Raw genomic sequence first — 14615 nt, 5'->3', positions numbered from 1 at the left:
TCATTTTGTTCTCAATTACTCCTTGGTCGCACGGTAATGACACTGTACACCAGCTCCTGGCCATTATACACCTCCAGTCAGGCACCCACACATTAAAAAACAAAACACACAGAATGTTATTAAAGTCAATTCATTTTTTTGGGGGGGGGGGTTAAGAATTACATTTGCTGCTGCAGATCAGCCCACACAGCACAAAGAGACACAGTGGCATATTCAGTAAAAACATCACTTTGGTTTTGGGAGCGGATTACTTTACAGGGAAGCTGTTTGTTGTTTGGTAGCAGAAGTTTTGAGGCAGAGCATGAGTCCCTCTGTAGCATAATGTGTTCACAACACTTTTTAGATTGCATAGTAGGAATTTGTTTTGGCTGGTTACTTCAGTCCAAGCTTCACAGTTTCTTGAGCACATTCTCAGCTTGACTGTTTACTTCGGTGCGCATTTGTTTGTCCAAACAGTCAGAAAACATCCACTCTCAAAGTCAGCGTTCGCTTCTTCTTGTTAAAAATGGCAGATGCGGTGTCTTCGATCACAGTTTTGGGGAATTCCAAAAGCAAATAGTAGACATCCTCCACTTCCACTAAGACGTCGTCCTGTGGAGAAAAATATGTTCAACACACTGTTTGACTTGCAAGGCCAATTATATATTTTTTACATGACACCCAACTACGCACTGACACACTTTGGATTCTAAAGCGGCTCATTATAACTGTTCAAGGGAGTGTGTAACCACTAACCTTGGAGATTCTCAGCTGGCACTCTGACATGGAGCAAACCTTTGGCAGCTCCACTGTCAGCTCCATGCTGCGAGCAACTCCTTCTGTATCGGTTTTCACCTCGAGTTGGTACTCTGGCTTCTGAGGCTGCACAAATGTAGTGGAGATGACCTGGATCAAATCCTTCTTTTTGTGCTCTGCAGGTCTGCAGATAATTTGGGCTGCTGGTTCTTCGTGTTGTTTCTGTGAGCGTAGAGAGGAGATCTGCTGTAGGAGGGCAGCTGGGGTCTGACTGGCTGTAAAAAGAAACACTATGGATTATTAGGAGCTGCTGTAGAAGGTGAAAGATGATTCACCTACAGTAGCCAAGAAAAATATAAAGGGCTTGTAGCAGCTTATCGGGGTATAAGACTTATTGCTCTACCAGTGTCTGGTTGTGTGGAGGTGTTAGGCCACTGTCGAAACCCAAGCCGGCGATGCAAGTCATCTGGGCTACTTCTTGGGCTACAGCTGACGACAGTATACTGCTGGGATAATGTCATCCCAAGCTGCTGCTGGGCACAGCTCAGGGCCAGCAAATACAATTCTGTTTTGTCTTTCATACATTCCTGTAGCACTGTATAGTTTAATGCCACATCCAACACAGTGTACAAGCCTGCAAAGGAACCACACGTTAAATTTATTAGTTTCCTTATTTACGTCTTATAACAATTCTGCTTGTGATGCAGCACAGCTTTGTCTTTTACTTTGACCTTCATCTGTGTCTGTTTCCGGCTTCCCTGCACACACGGGTAAAGGCCTGCTGGGATCCTGAGGTGCAGGCACACGTCTCCAGCTGCATATGTTGATGTACAGCGACCCTTTCTTGGGCTCCTGTTGAGGACACAGATGTACCGTCTGGCATTAGAAAAAAAGGCAAATCACACCCTATCTTTAAACTATAAACACACACAGATGTGGCAGCTTTTGTATTAGACAATTTGTCAATGAAGTAGGGCTGCACAATAAGCAAAAACAATCATACTGTGATTATTCTGATAGTGTAATTTGTGTCTGGGATATGATTTGTAGGCTGGTGCATCTCCGCTGCATCACAATGCTTCATTTATGACAGCATGTTGTGACACATATTATCTTTAGAAAAAAAATGACAGAGAATGCAATTTGGATATTGCACTTGTGATTTCAATAAAATTTTAATAAACAAATTAAGTGATCGGTCCACCAACAGAGAGTCAGTTCATTTTTAAGGAAAATGAGACACAAAATGCAGGTTTCAGGATCTCAAAAGTGAATATTTTTAGGGTTTTTGGGGTGTTTTTATTCTTACTGTTGCTTTGCAGTCTTCTACAATGGTAAACTGAAAAAAATTTGGTGAAGATTGTTGAGTGATCATAACAAGATATTTGAAAACGTTAAATTTGTGTCTTGATGTCTCCTTTTCACTCTTTTCTTTTATAGAGCCAGTGAATATTCCACAGAACATCTGTAGACAGAGATCAGTATTTACTCAGAATTTATGGCGCACTATTTAAGATCCACATTACAAAGGCATTTAAGAAGGCAGCAAATGAAGTTTTTAAAAGAAAACACAAATAAAACAATTACGAACACATTTTTTTTGCAGCATAAAAAACAATCCAGTGATGATGTGCTTTTTGTAGTCCATCATGTGAACATTGTAGTTTCATGACAGCAAACCGACGTCAAAAACATTCGCCGTCGCATCATCACAGAGCCGAGGAGGAGCGAGGAAAAGTGGTTAGAAAAGGAAATTATTTGAGCTTATCAACCGCAGCCCTGGTAATGTGCATGTTTGCTCAGCCTCACTCTCACTGGGACTTATGAATATTTCAGAGCTTTCATTAGTACCATAAGTAACATCTGTATATTTGCTGCTACGATAGGCCAAACGTATCAAGCTCTCTTCTCCTGCTAACAGGGAGACACCATTAATGAGGCACACGTGTGCTCTCCCTGCTGTGATGTGAAATGTCAGTTGAGCGAAATTAGAAACACAGGGTTGATAACTTAACTGAAGTTAACTAGTAACAATTTATTAATAAACTAAGCTGTTACCACGGTTGTAACTTACCAAAATTTCAGTGCACAAACAGGTGTCGAGCTCAGGCGGTGCACTGAATTCAGCTCCTTCCTTCATCTGTTTGTCAATGAACATGCGATACGCTGCTGGGTCATTTTGAGAAAGTTCATCCAACATGGACCAAAACTGGTTGATCTGCTGCAAAACATCCCCTGTGCTGCTAGTGGAGCACATCTCGAGGTGAATATGCTACTCTGGCGTTAGTAAACAAACGTTAAGGTTAATTAGCCGCTAGCTCGTTAATGCTAACTTTCTACTAGGAAAACTAATCAACCTCAGAAACGCTGAAGTTTGTAGGCTGAAGTTACTTAGCTACGAAAAACAGGATCTTGTCTACAGTGTTAAACGCGTGTCACTAGTGAAAGAGACTCTTAACATTAAATTATACAAAAGTGTAACTATTATTGTGTTAATGTCTAACGCCAGTGTAGCCAAAGAATGTTGTATGTTGCTATGGAAACCAGATGACAGGAAGAAGTCACACAAACGCCACCCTGCCTTTAAAAGCAGACCTGCAGCTAGATAATAACACAGGACACAGTTGTACAAGAGCCATAATTTATATTTCATACATGAAAAATATAACGTAAAAATGCATTTCTTCATGTCCCCAGTCTTTCTCTATGCATACATTGTATAACGGACATTTAAAGTAAAAATATCAACTTTGATTTTCAGATGTTCCACACAGTAATATCAGTAGCATCCTCTGCTTGTTGTGCTTCATGATGCTTTTCTTAGTAATTCTGCAAAGAGAAACAGTTACTATTAGCAAGCAGTCTTAAAGAAATTTCATTGTGCAGTTTCTGGTTCATTGTCGTTGCGCATAATATAAAAATCATGATAATGACTGTGAATGAAATTCATTAGGGCTCTCTGGTAAGTTAGAAATATTGTCATCTGTTACTCAAATATAATAGCAATGTAAAACTAGTCAATTAAAAGTACAGATACTGTGTTTTTTTTCATAACAACCTGGACATACCTCTTACTTATTCTACTCTAACATTAATATTTGTTCATAGCTAAGCGCTTATATTTCTTATGCAGATATAAGTATGGATGTCATATAATTCTGTTTTTTATATGACATATCTTTCTTATATTTTTATATATAGTATGTATGTATTGTGTTATATTTTTATTGTAGCATACTGTATGTTTTTTTTCTTATTTCAGTGTATTTCAATTAATTTCTTTATGCCTATAAGCAGTATAAGAGTGACCATAAAATCTTACAATTTTTCCCTGGAAATCAATAAAATGTCTTAAATATGAATCTAAATTATCAGCAACATTAAAAGTAATGACAGCTAAATATCTATATTATTGTTGTGCTACTTTCTGTGTAAGCATAATTTTACTGTTGGTCAAGGTGGAGCTAATTTTAATGACTTTACAGCTGTCTAAAATGCTGGCAAATTAAAAGAAAATCAATTGGTTATTGTTTATTGTGATAATTTATTCATTTTACAAATGAAAATGTTGAACATTTGCTAGCTGCATTTTCTTAAATGAACGGATTTGCTGCTATCTTGTGTCTTATATGACAGTAAACTGAATATCTTTGAGTGCTGGTTGTCACCTTGGGCTTTGGAAAAAATTAATTCTAGACTCATTGATTAATTAAGAAAATAATCTGCAGCTTAATCTTTAATGAAAATAGTAATTAGTTGCAGCCCCACTCTAGTCTATCCATAATACATTATATTTTATTAGATTATCATGTTTTATGTAATATCTTCACCTACAAAGTATGGCGTGGTAAAAAGTATATAGCAATATTAAGTATAAAGTAGCATCAACTAGAAATATTAAAATAAAATACCATACTTCTGTCTTGTACAAACACTTTTTACCACAGAATTTCTAAGAAGTCTGTTGACCTCAATCATGTCGTAGATCCAGCCCAAGAATTCAGCCACTTTGGTGTAAACTCCAGGATGATTGGGCTCAGCGCAGCCTGTCCCCCAGCTGACGACCCCCACCAGCCTCCACACATTCTCATCCTGGCAAACCAGAGGACCCCCACTGTCTCCCTAGAGAGGTACACACACACACACACACACACTGTTCACTGCAAACTCACACAGCCTTCATTATGTTAGCGTTTCACCTTTAACAAGTCACACAAGAGAGGATGGATCTTAAAAATGCCTCTGTAAGGTACTGTTCAGAACATGCATCTGACCTGACATGCATCCACTTTTCCCTCGGTGTATCCGGCACAAAGCATCCGTGGCGTGATCTCTCCATTGTACATGCAGGAGCTGTTACACTTCTTTGTGCTTATTATGGGAACTGGCGCCTCTTTCAGGGTGTCAGGTGAGTGAACTGAGCGAGAAGACATGTTGTTCTGTCAATACACTTGGCACACGCTGCCATCATTTGTGAATTAGACCTGCAGTAGATGTAAATGTGATTTTTAGAGCAGTGCAGTAGCGTCTTACCACCGTCAGGCTGTGTGTATCCCCATCCAGAGATCCAGCACTGAGTACCTCCTGGAAGATCATAGTCGTACTGAGGCAAGCAGACAGGCCTAATTGTATCTAGTTAAAGGGGAAATTTACATAATAATTCTCACAGGTTAGAACATGACAACTTTGGTTAACGCTGTGATTTTTCATTCAGATCATTTTTATAGTTATAAGGTTTTTTTTTCCCCCACGCTATTTTTGAGATGTACGCATACTACATTTGGTATGGCTTTGTCTTGTAAAGGGCTCCCTCAAGTTTACCTACTGTGAATATGTTTGGGTTATTGTTGATTAGATCTCTTAAGTCCCCCCATCACTCAAAAATGTGTTTTGCTTGTTGTTGCTTCACTTGGCTGTGCAGAATGATGAATGTGCAGTTTGACTCTAATGTTTTCACATAACTTGCTTAATGGAGAAAGTTTTACTGTGATCACCTTAAATCTCAGTTTTTAGACATGTAAGAACATGCAAGGAAGCCGATTATGGTATATGCAGCCTACAGAAGTTTGATGTGAAAATTTGGAGGACTCCAGTGCAAACTCATAATTGACTTTTCGGTAAAGTAGCAGACATCCGGTGTGCAGTAATAAAATGTTTGAAATTAAGAATATTTATGAATTCATTGATTCTGGATTATCAGTGAGGGATAAGGAGTAGATATAATTTAAAGATGTTTTTTTTAAAAGGTAACTGTTTTTTTATGAAGAAACCAAGCAATGCAATTTTATAAATTAAAAACATTTCTGGAAGGGATCTCTAAACTTTGTTGAGGCTGTATGCCCAATATAGAACTGGTATTAAGAGTTGTTTTTTTGAGATGATATTGTTGGAGAGAGGTATTTAGTCTCACAACACGTGTTTGTATCCTTTTGGTTAATCAAAATATTATGCAGTATTGCAATATGGCCAAGTGCAATATCTAAATCACAGGAGCCGCAGTTTTTTTATAAACGTAAAATGTGTTGCAACATACTATTATAAATGATGCATTATAAGGCTTTAGAGATGTCTTGGCCTTTTTTTTTTTGCATGTCTGCAACACTACTTTGGATTAAAACTGTATATGATTGGTGTGACCTGTAGCTCACTGGGTAGAGTGTGTGCCCCATATAGGCTTAGCCCTTAGCACTGGCCTGGGTTTGAAGCTGACCCATGAACCTTTCCTGTCAAAAATGAAAAAAAATAAATAAATAAGATAAAAGATGTGTATTCATTTATCTCATTCAGCCAGCGCACCATTCCACCCAGGAGCCAAATTGAATGCTTCAGGCGCTCCTTTGTGCCTACCACCATCAGACTGTATAATAGCAGCGGAGGCCACATGCTGTCACTGCACTGATATCCTCCAATCCACAATCCAAACACTGTCAGTACAGACTCTTGCACTTTAATATTTATTTTGTACCTCTATTTTTTATTTGTATCTTTTACTTTTTTTTTTTGTACAGTATATTGATCTTATCTTATCTTATCTTATCTTATCTTATCTTATCTTATCTTATCTTATCTTATCTTATGATTTTTCGTTACAGTAACAGAAGTTAGTTTATCTTACATATTTGGCAATTATTTTTCAATACTTTTTCATTTGATTTGTTTTTTCATTTTGTTTTTACTTCAGTATCGTTTCCTGATCTTATTTTTATGTTATGTATAGGTATTACAATACAAACAACACTTTGTGAAGACAGATGACTTACAATCATTTAGACATAAGTGCATCAGTATCAAAGTTTTCATTTTTAGCATTTTAAAGATTATTTTTTGGGCTTTTATTGCCTTTAATGGACAGGACAGTTTAAGCGTGAAAGCGGGAGAGAGAGGGGGCCGCATACAGCAAAGGGTCGAGGCCAGAATTGAGCCCGTGGCTGCTGCGGCGAGGATACAACCTCTGTATATGGGGCGCTGCTCTATCCACTGAGCCACCACACGCCCCTCATTTTTAGCATTTTATGTTTTTTTTAACATTTTTATTTCTGTTAACTGAAATTGATATCACACCTAGTATTGGTTTTTAATTTTGTTTTAGTTAACTATAACAGCCTTGGTCTGATTAAGATTTGTTAGCTGAAATGTGTTAGCCTAACAAAAAAAAAACTTAAACTGAGGCCCTAGTATTGCCATTTTTGTTGTCTTTTTGGCGTGCTGCTCTCTTGTTCGTGTGTCAAGTTTATGAGTAGCCTCCTGTATTGACCTGAGAAATTCAGCGGGGTCCGCAGTTTCATCAGGGCGATATCGCTGTCATGGCTCCTGTGGTTATAGTTCTTGTTGTAAATGATCTTCTCCACAGCATATCCTGTGTGCTGAGCCATTTTAGCCGAGCTGCGGGTGACAATCCCGGCATAGACTACCCAGCTGGACACCTGAGGTAGCCTGTAGCTGACATTTGAGAAAAGAAAAGAGCAGGCAGAGACAGATAAGAGAGAATTGTTATCTGTCCAGTTTGGTGCAGCTGTTAATGACTGATTATCTGAGTCTGTCGCCCCAGACCTTTTAGTGCTGGTAAGGTCAGCTGTCTTACTTGTGCACACAATGGGCAGCTGTGACTACCCATTGACTGGTGATGATAGAGCCTCCACAGGTGTGTCGGTTGCTGTAGTAGAGGCTGACCTGCCAGGGCCACCTGCCCAGCGTGGCCTCGATTCCCCCGATTATCCTGGGCAGCTTTGCTCGTGTCCCACACTCTGCACAGAGGTCCATTCATCAAAAAGTGGTCAGAAAGTGCTGCAGCAAGTGGCATCACTCACTCCACTGATGTGGAGCTTTTGTGAAGTGCTGTGACGGAACTACGGGGTGTTTGCGCAAAGTCAAACAAAAAGTTTCATTTACTCACCAAAACACTGCAAAGCGATAACCTTCCCTGTGATACAGTTCCCCCTAAATGAAAATAAATTGCATAACTAATGATGCATAATTAATGTGTTGGTAGCCACAATTTTCTCTTCATTTCTGCATCATTATGATGTCCTCAGACAAATTGCCATACCTGAACTGCCATATATTTTCCAGATTGCTCTTGTGTTCTGAGGTAATTTGTATGAAGCCATCAGTATAGTTTGGCCCGATATCAGTAAGATTCACTCCTTTATGCTTGGTCAGTCTGGTAAGAGAACATATGCAAAATTAGTGGGAGTGAGTGTTAAGATAATTCAGACTCATAAGGTGTGAAGCAAGGTTGCAAATGAGGTATTAGCGAATCATAAATAAGCCAAGCCGTCAACCTTGGCGAAGCAGGCTGAGATTAAACTATAAGTTAGTGTGTGGGTGCCCCAGTCTCAATCAGAGTTAAGGGCTGAGGTGGTTCTGTCAGGAGTGCAAACCTCAGATAACCCAGCTGTCTGCACACCAGTGTTCCCAGAGAGGAGTTCCACCTCTCGTAGCACACCGGCAGCCAGGTGGGCAGCTTCCCCAATTGGATCTCCAGTAGGGAGTTCTCTGGGCTGATTCTGTAAAACACTGAACCTGATTGATTGAAAATCCCTCCAGAGACATGCTCTCAGTCAACAGTAATGAACGAGCCTCTTCTATGAGTGGGAAATGATTAGGAAAAACACATCTATGCTAATGTAGTCAATACAAACAGATCATTATGTGTAATGTTTTCATGTCAGTCAATGGGCATCTCTCAGGAGTGAACAAAAGGCAACAAGAAGCAGCTGCTGAATGATAATTTTTGCTACTAAAAATCACTTCAGAGGTGAACCATGAACCAATTTGATGAATTTCAATATGCAACCATACAATCCTGCTCTGTTTTTTCATAAATTAGTGAAACAAACACCAAAGAGAGGAGGAAACGCAGACCTTTCCGGGGGTCAGAGATGGAAATATCCTCTGTCACATTGCAGAAAGGAGTCTCCTTTGTGTCCCCGAGTCCCACTGGACTCTGGGAGTAGGAGGGCCTCAGCAGAAGTTTGACTGTATGCAGATAAAGATGTAGTTAGTCAGTCATTAATTTAGCCAGTGAGACAGGCAACAAAAATATGTTTATTTCTATTAGATTTTAGCAGATTATCTGAATTATTACCCAGAACAGACAGACCCTGTATGGCAGCACAACTATATTCTGCAAAAGAGGATGAAATTAAATATTTTCATATCTAAGAGTTCTACTTTATATAACAAAATGAGACAAATAATCACAATTTGGCTTTAAAATGGTACAAAATGTAATTTGTTGTCCAGAGTTTATCCCGTCTGTTCTTATAAGAGTTACTTAAAGGGGTCTGCACTGCATCCTCAGGGAGCTTGTTTCATGTTTTCACTACACAAAATATGAAGAAAAAAAATCGCCTATCAGAGACCATCTGAGTGGGAATAATTTGAAGGAGTTCCCTTCTACTTAAAGGTGATGATGAAGAGGCTCAGCTTTAATATCATATATTCTTTAAACAAGCGTATAGATCTTAATCATGTTACATCTGTGTCTCATGTATGCTTGGTTATTATAATATTAATTGCAATTTCATAACTTCTTCTCATATACCATTTCTTTTGAACCTGCAATTACTGTAGGAGCTCTATAAAATTTTCTTAATTTCTGTAATTTATAAGCTCTCCAGACCTAACTTGAAATTCAACATCTCAATACGGATTTATATAATGGCAAAAATGTCTTTGCATAAATCTTGAAAAGTTCTTCTGATTACTGCCAGCATAAAGTTTGACTTTTCATCATTTTCTAAAATGTGAATGTGGAATTTAAGTCCACTGTCAATCACTACAGCTATATATTTTTCTTCCTCCTCTTGCTGCTCTTCTCTGAGTTTGGATCATTAGTCAGATAAAACAAGCATTCAGTAATGGCAATATTTGTCAGCTGCAGCCCTATAGAACATTGTTAAACCTTTCAAAAAGTGATGTTGTCTTGCCCGCAAAAATCCAGTATCTATCTGTTAGCCTCTGATGTGACCTGAAAAGGTACAGAAGCTAGAGTAGCTGTAATAAGACATTTTGCTCCTTCCTCTCAACGGTTCCCAGTCATAGTTAGGCTAATTTACTGATTCTATCTCAACACAATGACTCACCTAGAAACCAGACACCTACAGCTAAGCCTCCCAGGAGTCCAACTGCACACACTGCTGCCAGCAGCCTCAGCAGCCTGTGAGCTAAAGCATCAATTAAGACAGGAGTTAATGCCTCCTGATCCCAGATATGAGCTGAGATGAATAATTAAATGTCAACTGTTACATATAGCACATTGACGCACTGAGACATAGACAGAAAATAACAAGCTATATCCTTTACATGCACAACAGTTAGGAGTTGAATGGTAACATTTTATCGCATTCTCATCATTGAGTTTATGGTTGACTAGCTTGCTCTTTATATTTGATGTCTTTTAACTCCTTTTGGGTATTTTTGCACTTGTGCTGTTGCTGTTGTTGTCTGATGCAGGTGGTGTACCACTGGAGCCTACCGTGAGTTGTGGAGTGAATGCCTTTTAACCAGCCCTGCACTCCCTTGGTCCCCGCAACTCCTGCTGTTTTCTCTGAATGAAAGGGATGGCTGACAGCCGCCGGGTTCTCAATCACTGATAATGTGTCTCCATCAAGACTCTGTAAGAATTACAGTTAGCACGTCAGACCTCTTTTACAGCTTGTTTCTATTTGTTAGAGTTTTGGCAAGTTTGCTTACGTGGGACAAAATCTACCTGCTGACCATCTGCTCCTTTACAACAGTGCACCTGTCAGGCTCTGTCAGATTTAATTAGGAGCACTGTAATCCTGGATATTAATCCTGGATATTGCTGTAGGTGTACACAGGTGTGTGTGTGTCGCATATCCCATCAGTGTGCGAGGTATAATGAGCAAGTTGAAGCCCGGGCATGTCTGTTAAGACACATTTTTTTGTTTGTTTTTCCAGAAAAGTTTTATCACTCTGGAGTGTGTGTTTCTGTTGGGCTTACTCTCCAGGGAGCAGCTGCTTCTATAAGCAACATATTGAGAGTAATACAGTAATTATAATAAAGCTCTCCTTAGATGTGAGATGCAGACTTGATATTATACAATTACAGTACAAAATCCATCTAAATAAATGCCACGCCATCTGCTCTCTTGTATTACTGTAGCACTCGAGTGTAGCTAGACATGTAATTTTGGATTAGCACAAGTTGTGTAAAGCAAGAGCACTTTGGAAATTCAGTACAGCTGTGCGGCATAGGTCAAAAGATGCACATGAATTCTGCAAAAATAACACATAAGTAAACTTGAAGGATACAAGTTTGAGGTGAATGCTACATGTGTAAACAGCAGCTGTGACTGTAAACTGTGACAGTGCAGGATTGCAGACAGATGGAGCAAGGTGTAGTGAATATGTCTCCCGTTCTTACCATGTTTTTCTTGCGTAAAGCCCTGAGGAAAAAGCTGCAGTGTCCGTGCTCATCTGTCGGCCTGTGCTGGAGGCAAAGAGGTCCGTCCTGCTCGCAGTTGATGCACCATTTGCCATTTAACAGAATGCAACTCTGGATTTTCCCTTCACAAAGAGACAATGAGGTCAGCAGTGGTGCAGAGAATGAGGCTGTTGTTTGTCCAGGGGGGTCATGGGGCCTGTTGAAGCAAGCTGAACCAGGTCTTTGTAGGGGGGAGCATCTCCAGAGATACCTCCAAGCTAGACTATTGACAGGACACCGGGGTGTTGCTAGGTAACACTTTCTACCTGTGCCAAAAATTGTCCATTTTCACCCAAGACATGTTATTACCTGACAGTTTGTAGGTTCGGAGAAAAGGTCATTATTGCAGATTGTTGAAAAGTCTCATATCATGTCAATCCCCCGTCATTTGGAATCCAAAGCTATCATCTCTCAACACTCAAGAACAAAATGAAGTCTGTTCTGTCTCGCTGCTGACAGATGAGACTTTCTCCTCTCTCCTCGCCCTTTTAACCAGCTCATAGTCGGACTGTTTACGTCAATAATCTTTGTCTGTATTTCAAATATCATCTTTGTTTTAAGCACGTTCGAAGAGATGGCTTCAAAAGGAATCATTAACTCTAAGAATAGTAGGAATAATTAATAACTGGGATTTTCTCTTTGAAAATGGTGAGAAAATGTTTTGAGGGAGATCAAAGCCTGTCTTCACGTCAACTCTCAGAAAAAATATTGTTTTTTACTGAAAAGAAATGGCTAATTTGATTCTCGTAGGTAGAAGAATATTTGATACAAAGGTTGTTTATGTATCTCCCAAATGCATGATGTGGGATTAGTGAGAGTCCAGGTGAAGGTAACAACTGCCAGGAAGAAAATTCCTCCTTGTCCAACTGTCCAAGAAATGGCTCAGATCTATTTGGCTCATCTAACAGGTGTCATATGGAATTATTTGGAAATCAAACACGGAGTAATTAGCATTGCACCAGTTGCGTGAATTGCATGCAGTGGAGCAACAGCTGAAATTCATATCAATGGGGTTATGAGGTTAATAATGTTTGATAATATTTGCATTGCGCTTAATTGTTCTCCTGCAGAAGCAAACAGAGGAGCAGGGAGAGCATAGCTGCTGTTTGATAATTTTCACAGGGATTTGATGTCTCCCTCTTCTGGTGAAATTTGTTTTCTCAGACAGCAGAGTCAACAGTGATTTACAGAGCTGCCATTCATTGGCGTAATATGTCATTCGGGATATGAAAAATGTGCCTTAGCCAAGTATTTAAATCAGTTTCCCAACAATTATATGCTGCGTTTTCCTCTTTCCTTTTTCAACATTTTACTTTGTGATTTTGAAGTCAAACTCAAATTCTTAAATAAAAGGTAGTGCTTATGAATAATACAGATATTTTCCAACCACTCACCAGTTTATCAGGTATACAACTAATTCAGCCTATCCTGCTTTCATGAAGGGCAGAATTTTCAGTTTGTGATTTAGAAACAAGAATAGTGAATATTCACTCCTGTTGTTTTGCATTTTTTAAAAGTGTGGTGTGAGAGCATGTGAAAAGTGTCAACTGTGTGAGTCTCATGGTCAGTGTGTGAGAGTGTACCGGTGTATGTAGAACTGAGAATTACTTGCACAGCACAAATTTTACATGCACTACCATGCATATGCACTTGGTATATTGAGCCCTGACAATGGAGAGTTTGGATAACAGTTTTACTTTTACCTTTTTTTTCTTCCAAATACTTGGTGTACAACTTGTCTGGTTGCCATACTGCTCAAGTTACTTAACAGTATTAACTGACGAAAATCAAACCCAAGTTGTAACAAACCGTAGTTTGCCTTTGAGAGAGGGAAAAAAGTGATAATTCAACTTAATAATCATATTTGTGGTGCTTTTAAATTCATATAGTATTTTGGGTCTGTGATGAGATGATATAATTCAGTAGTCGATCAACAGAAATCAGCTGCCAATAATTCTGATAACCATGTCATCATTTTAAGACATCCAGCAAACATGCCAAATGTTCTGTTTACAGCTTCTCACATAACAGGATCAGAGCAGATTGCTCTTTTTTTTTGTATCATTTTAACTTGAATATCTTAATTAAATTAAACATATATGCAGTTAGGACAAAAGTAAGCAATTTGAAGATATCAGCTTTTGGGAATTTTTGCAGGGCATTTTTCACAATTTTCTGATATTTTCTGAACAAATACTCTAAAATATAATCAGCATATTAATTGATAATGCAAATAATCAGTAGTTTCTGCCCCAGTCATACTGAGATATTTAGTCTACCCTTTGAAATAACTGAGCTGTCTCAGTACAATTTGACAACACCGCAAAGTACAGTCTCCAGAATGATCATAAAGTAAATCAACAGCTCTTTTCAAACACTACAATTGTAGTAAGTATTGTTTATTCCACTTGATGTTATGAAACAACCACAAAATGATCTAAGCCAGCCCTCTAATCCTAAGTAAATATCACAATTTGTAACCAAGCAAACACAAAACTAGACACTGACACAAAAGATGAACACAAGCCATCATGTTTGTCTTTTGATCAGAAATTTAAATTTCATGAGTTAATCCCACCAACAACAACAATGACAGTCTGTCACCTTGGTGTCACAGACGCCCCAGTGTGGACTACATTCATTCATTTATTCATGTGCCACAGTCTACTGTGAAGAGGCTGGCCGCAGCCCAGTTTGGAGCTGCATCTATCTCTCTCTGCTCAGAGGGGGAAGCACTCTCCCTGTTTGGTGGAGTGAGATTTGATCAGCTCCACTCTTATCTCAGCCATTAGTATGTATGCCTCTCTCAGTGTCCAAACCTTGAACATCAGATGCGGTCTCCCGGTCCCTTCTCGGAAATCCCACAGTCGGTTCGAACTGAGCAGAAAAGAAGGGAGCGTCTTTTGAGAGTTTGGACAGCATTTGCTTT

At 39.1% G+C, this 14615-nt stretch overlaps 2 protein-coding genes and 1 long non-coding RNA gene across 8 annotated transcripts; 1 reads left to right on the top strand and 2 right to left on the bottom strand.

Annotated features, from left to right (window-relative positions):
- Positions 1–131: 131 nt before the first annotated feature.
- On the bottom strand, positions 132–3243 carry pih1d2 (PIH1 domain containing 2). 2 transcript variants are annotated; one of them, XM_088079065.1, is made up of 5 exons: positions 2810–3243; positions 1461–1587; positions 1139–1369; positions 736–1010; positions 132–591 (listed from the first exon to the last, which is right to left on the bottom strand). In XM_088079065.1, exons 1-5 carry the CDS (start codon positions 2990–2992, stop codon positions 457–459), a joined length of 951 nt encoding a protein of 316 aa, XP_087935191.1. In that variant the 5' UTR covers positions 2993–3243; the 3' UTR covers positions 132–456. The 2 variants fall into 2 exon arrangements, with proteins under 2 accessions (XP_087935191.1, XP_042342748.2); XM_042486814.2 differs by having other exon boundaries at positions 134–591; positions 1467–1587; positions 2810–3242.
- LOC148189393 (uncharacterized) lies at positions 2012–10831 on the top strand. The gene is made up of 4 exons (XR_015776825.1): positions 2012–2517; positions 2821–2998; positions 4721–4865; positions 10693–10831. It is a non-coding gene; the product is annotated as an uncharacterized LOC148189393 (long non-coding RNA).
- tmprss5 (transmembrane serine protease 5) lies at positions 3344–13955 on the bottom strand. Of its 5 annotated transcripts, none has more exons than XM_088079062.1 (14): positions 11627–13955; positions 10715–10853; positions 10323–10403; positions 9323–9361; positions 9100–9213; positions 8616–8757; positions 8282–8395; positions 8129–8172; positions 7817–7979; positions 7490–7668; positions 5269–5367; positions 5010–5152; positions 4705–4857; positions 3344–3564 (listed from the first exon to the last, which is right to left on the bottom strand). In XM_088079062.1, exons 1-14 carry the CDS (start codon positions 11627–11629, stop codon positions 3556–3558), a joined length of 1422 nt encoding a protein of 473 aa, XP_087935188.1. In that variant the 5' UTR covers positions 11630–13955; the 3' UTR covers positions 3344–3555. The 5 variants fall into 5 exon arrangements, with proteins under 5 accessions (XP_087935188.1, XP_087935186.1, XP_087935187.1 ...); XM_088079060.1 differs by having other exon boundaries at positions 3345–3564; positions 7490–7674; XM_088079061.1 differs by having other exon boundaries at positions 3345–3564; positions 7490–7674; positions 8616–8751.
- Between the last annotated feature and the right edge of the window lie 660 nt (positions 13956–14615).

The sequence above is a fragment of the Plectropomus leopardus genome, chromosome 6, assembly GCF_026936395.1.
Source record: "Plectropomus leopardus strain MGB_pleo_1.0 chromosome 6, ASM2693639v1, whole genome shotgun sequence".
Taxonomy (NCBI): Eukaryota; Metazoa; Chordata; class Actinopteri; order Perciformes; family Serranidae; genus Plectropomus; species Plectropomus leopardus.
The sequence above is the reverse complement of the archived record's forward strand: the minus strand, read 5'-3'. Positions and strand labels throughout refer to the sequence as shown.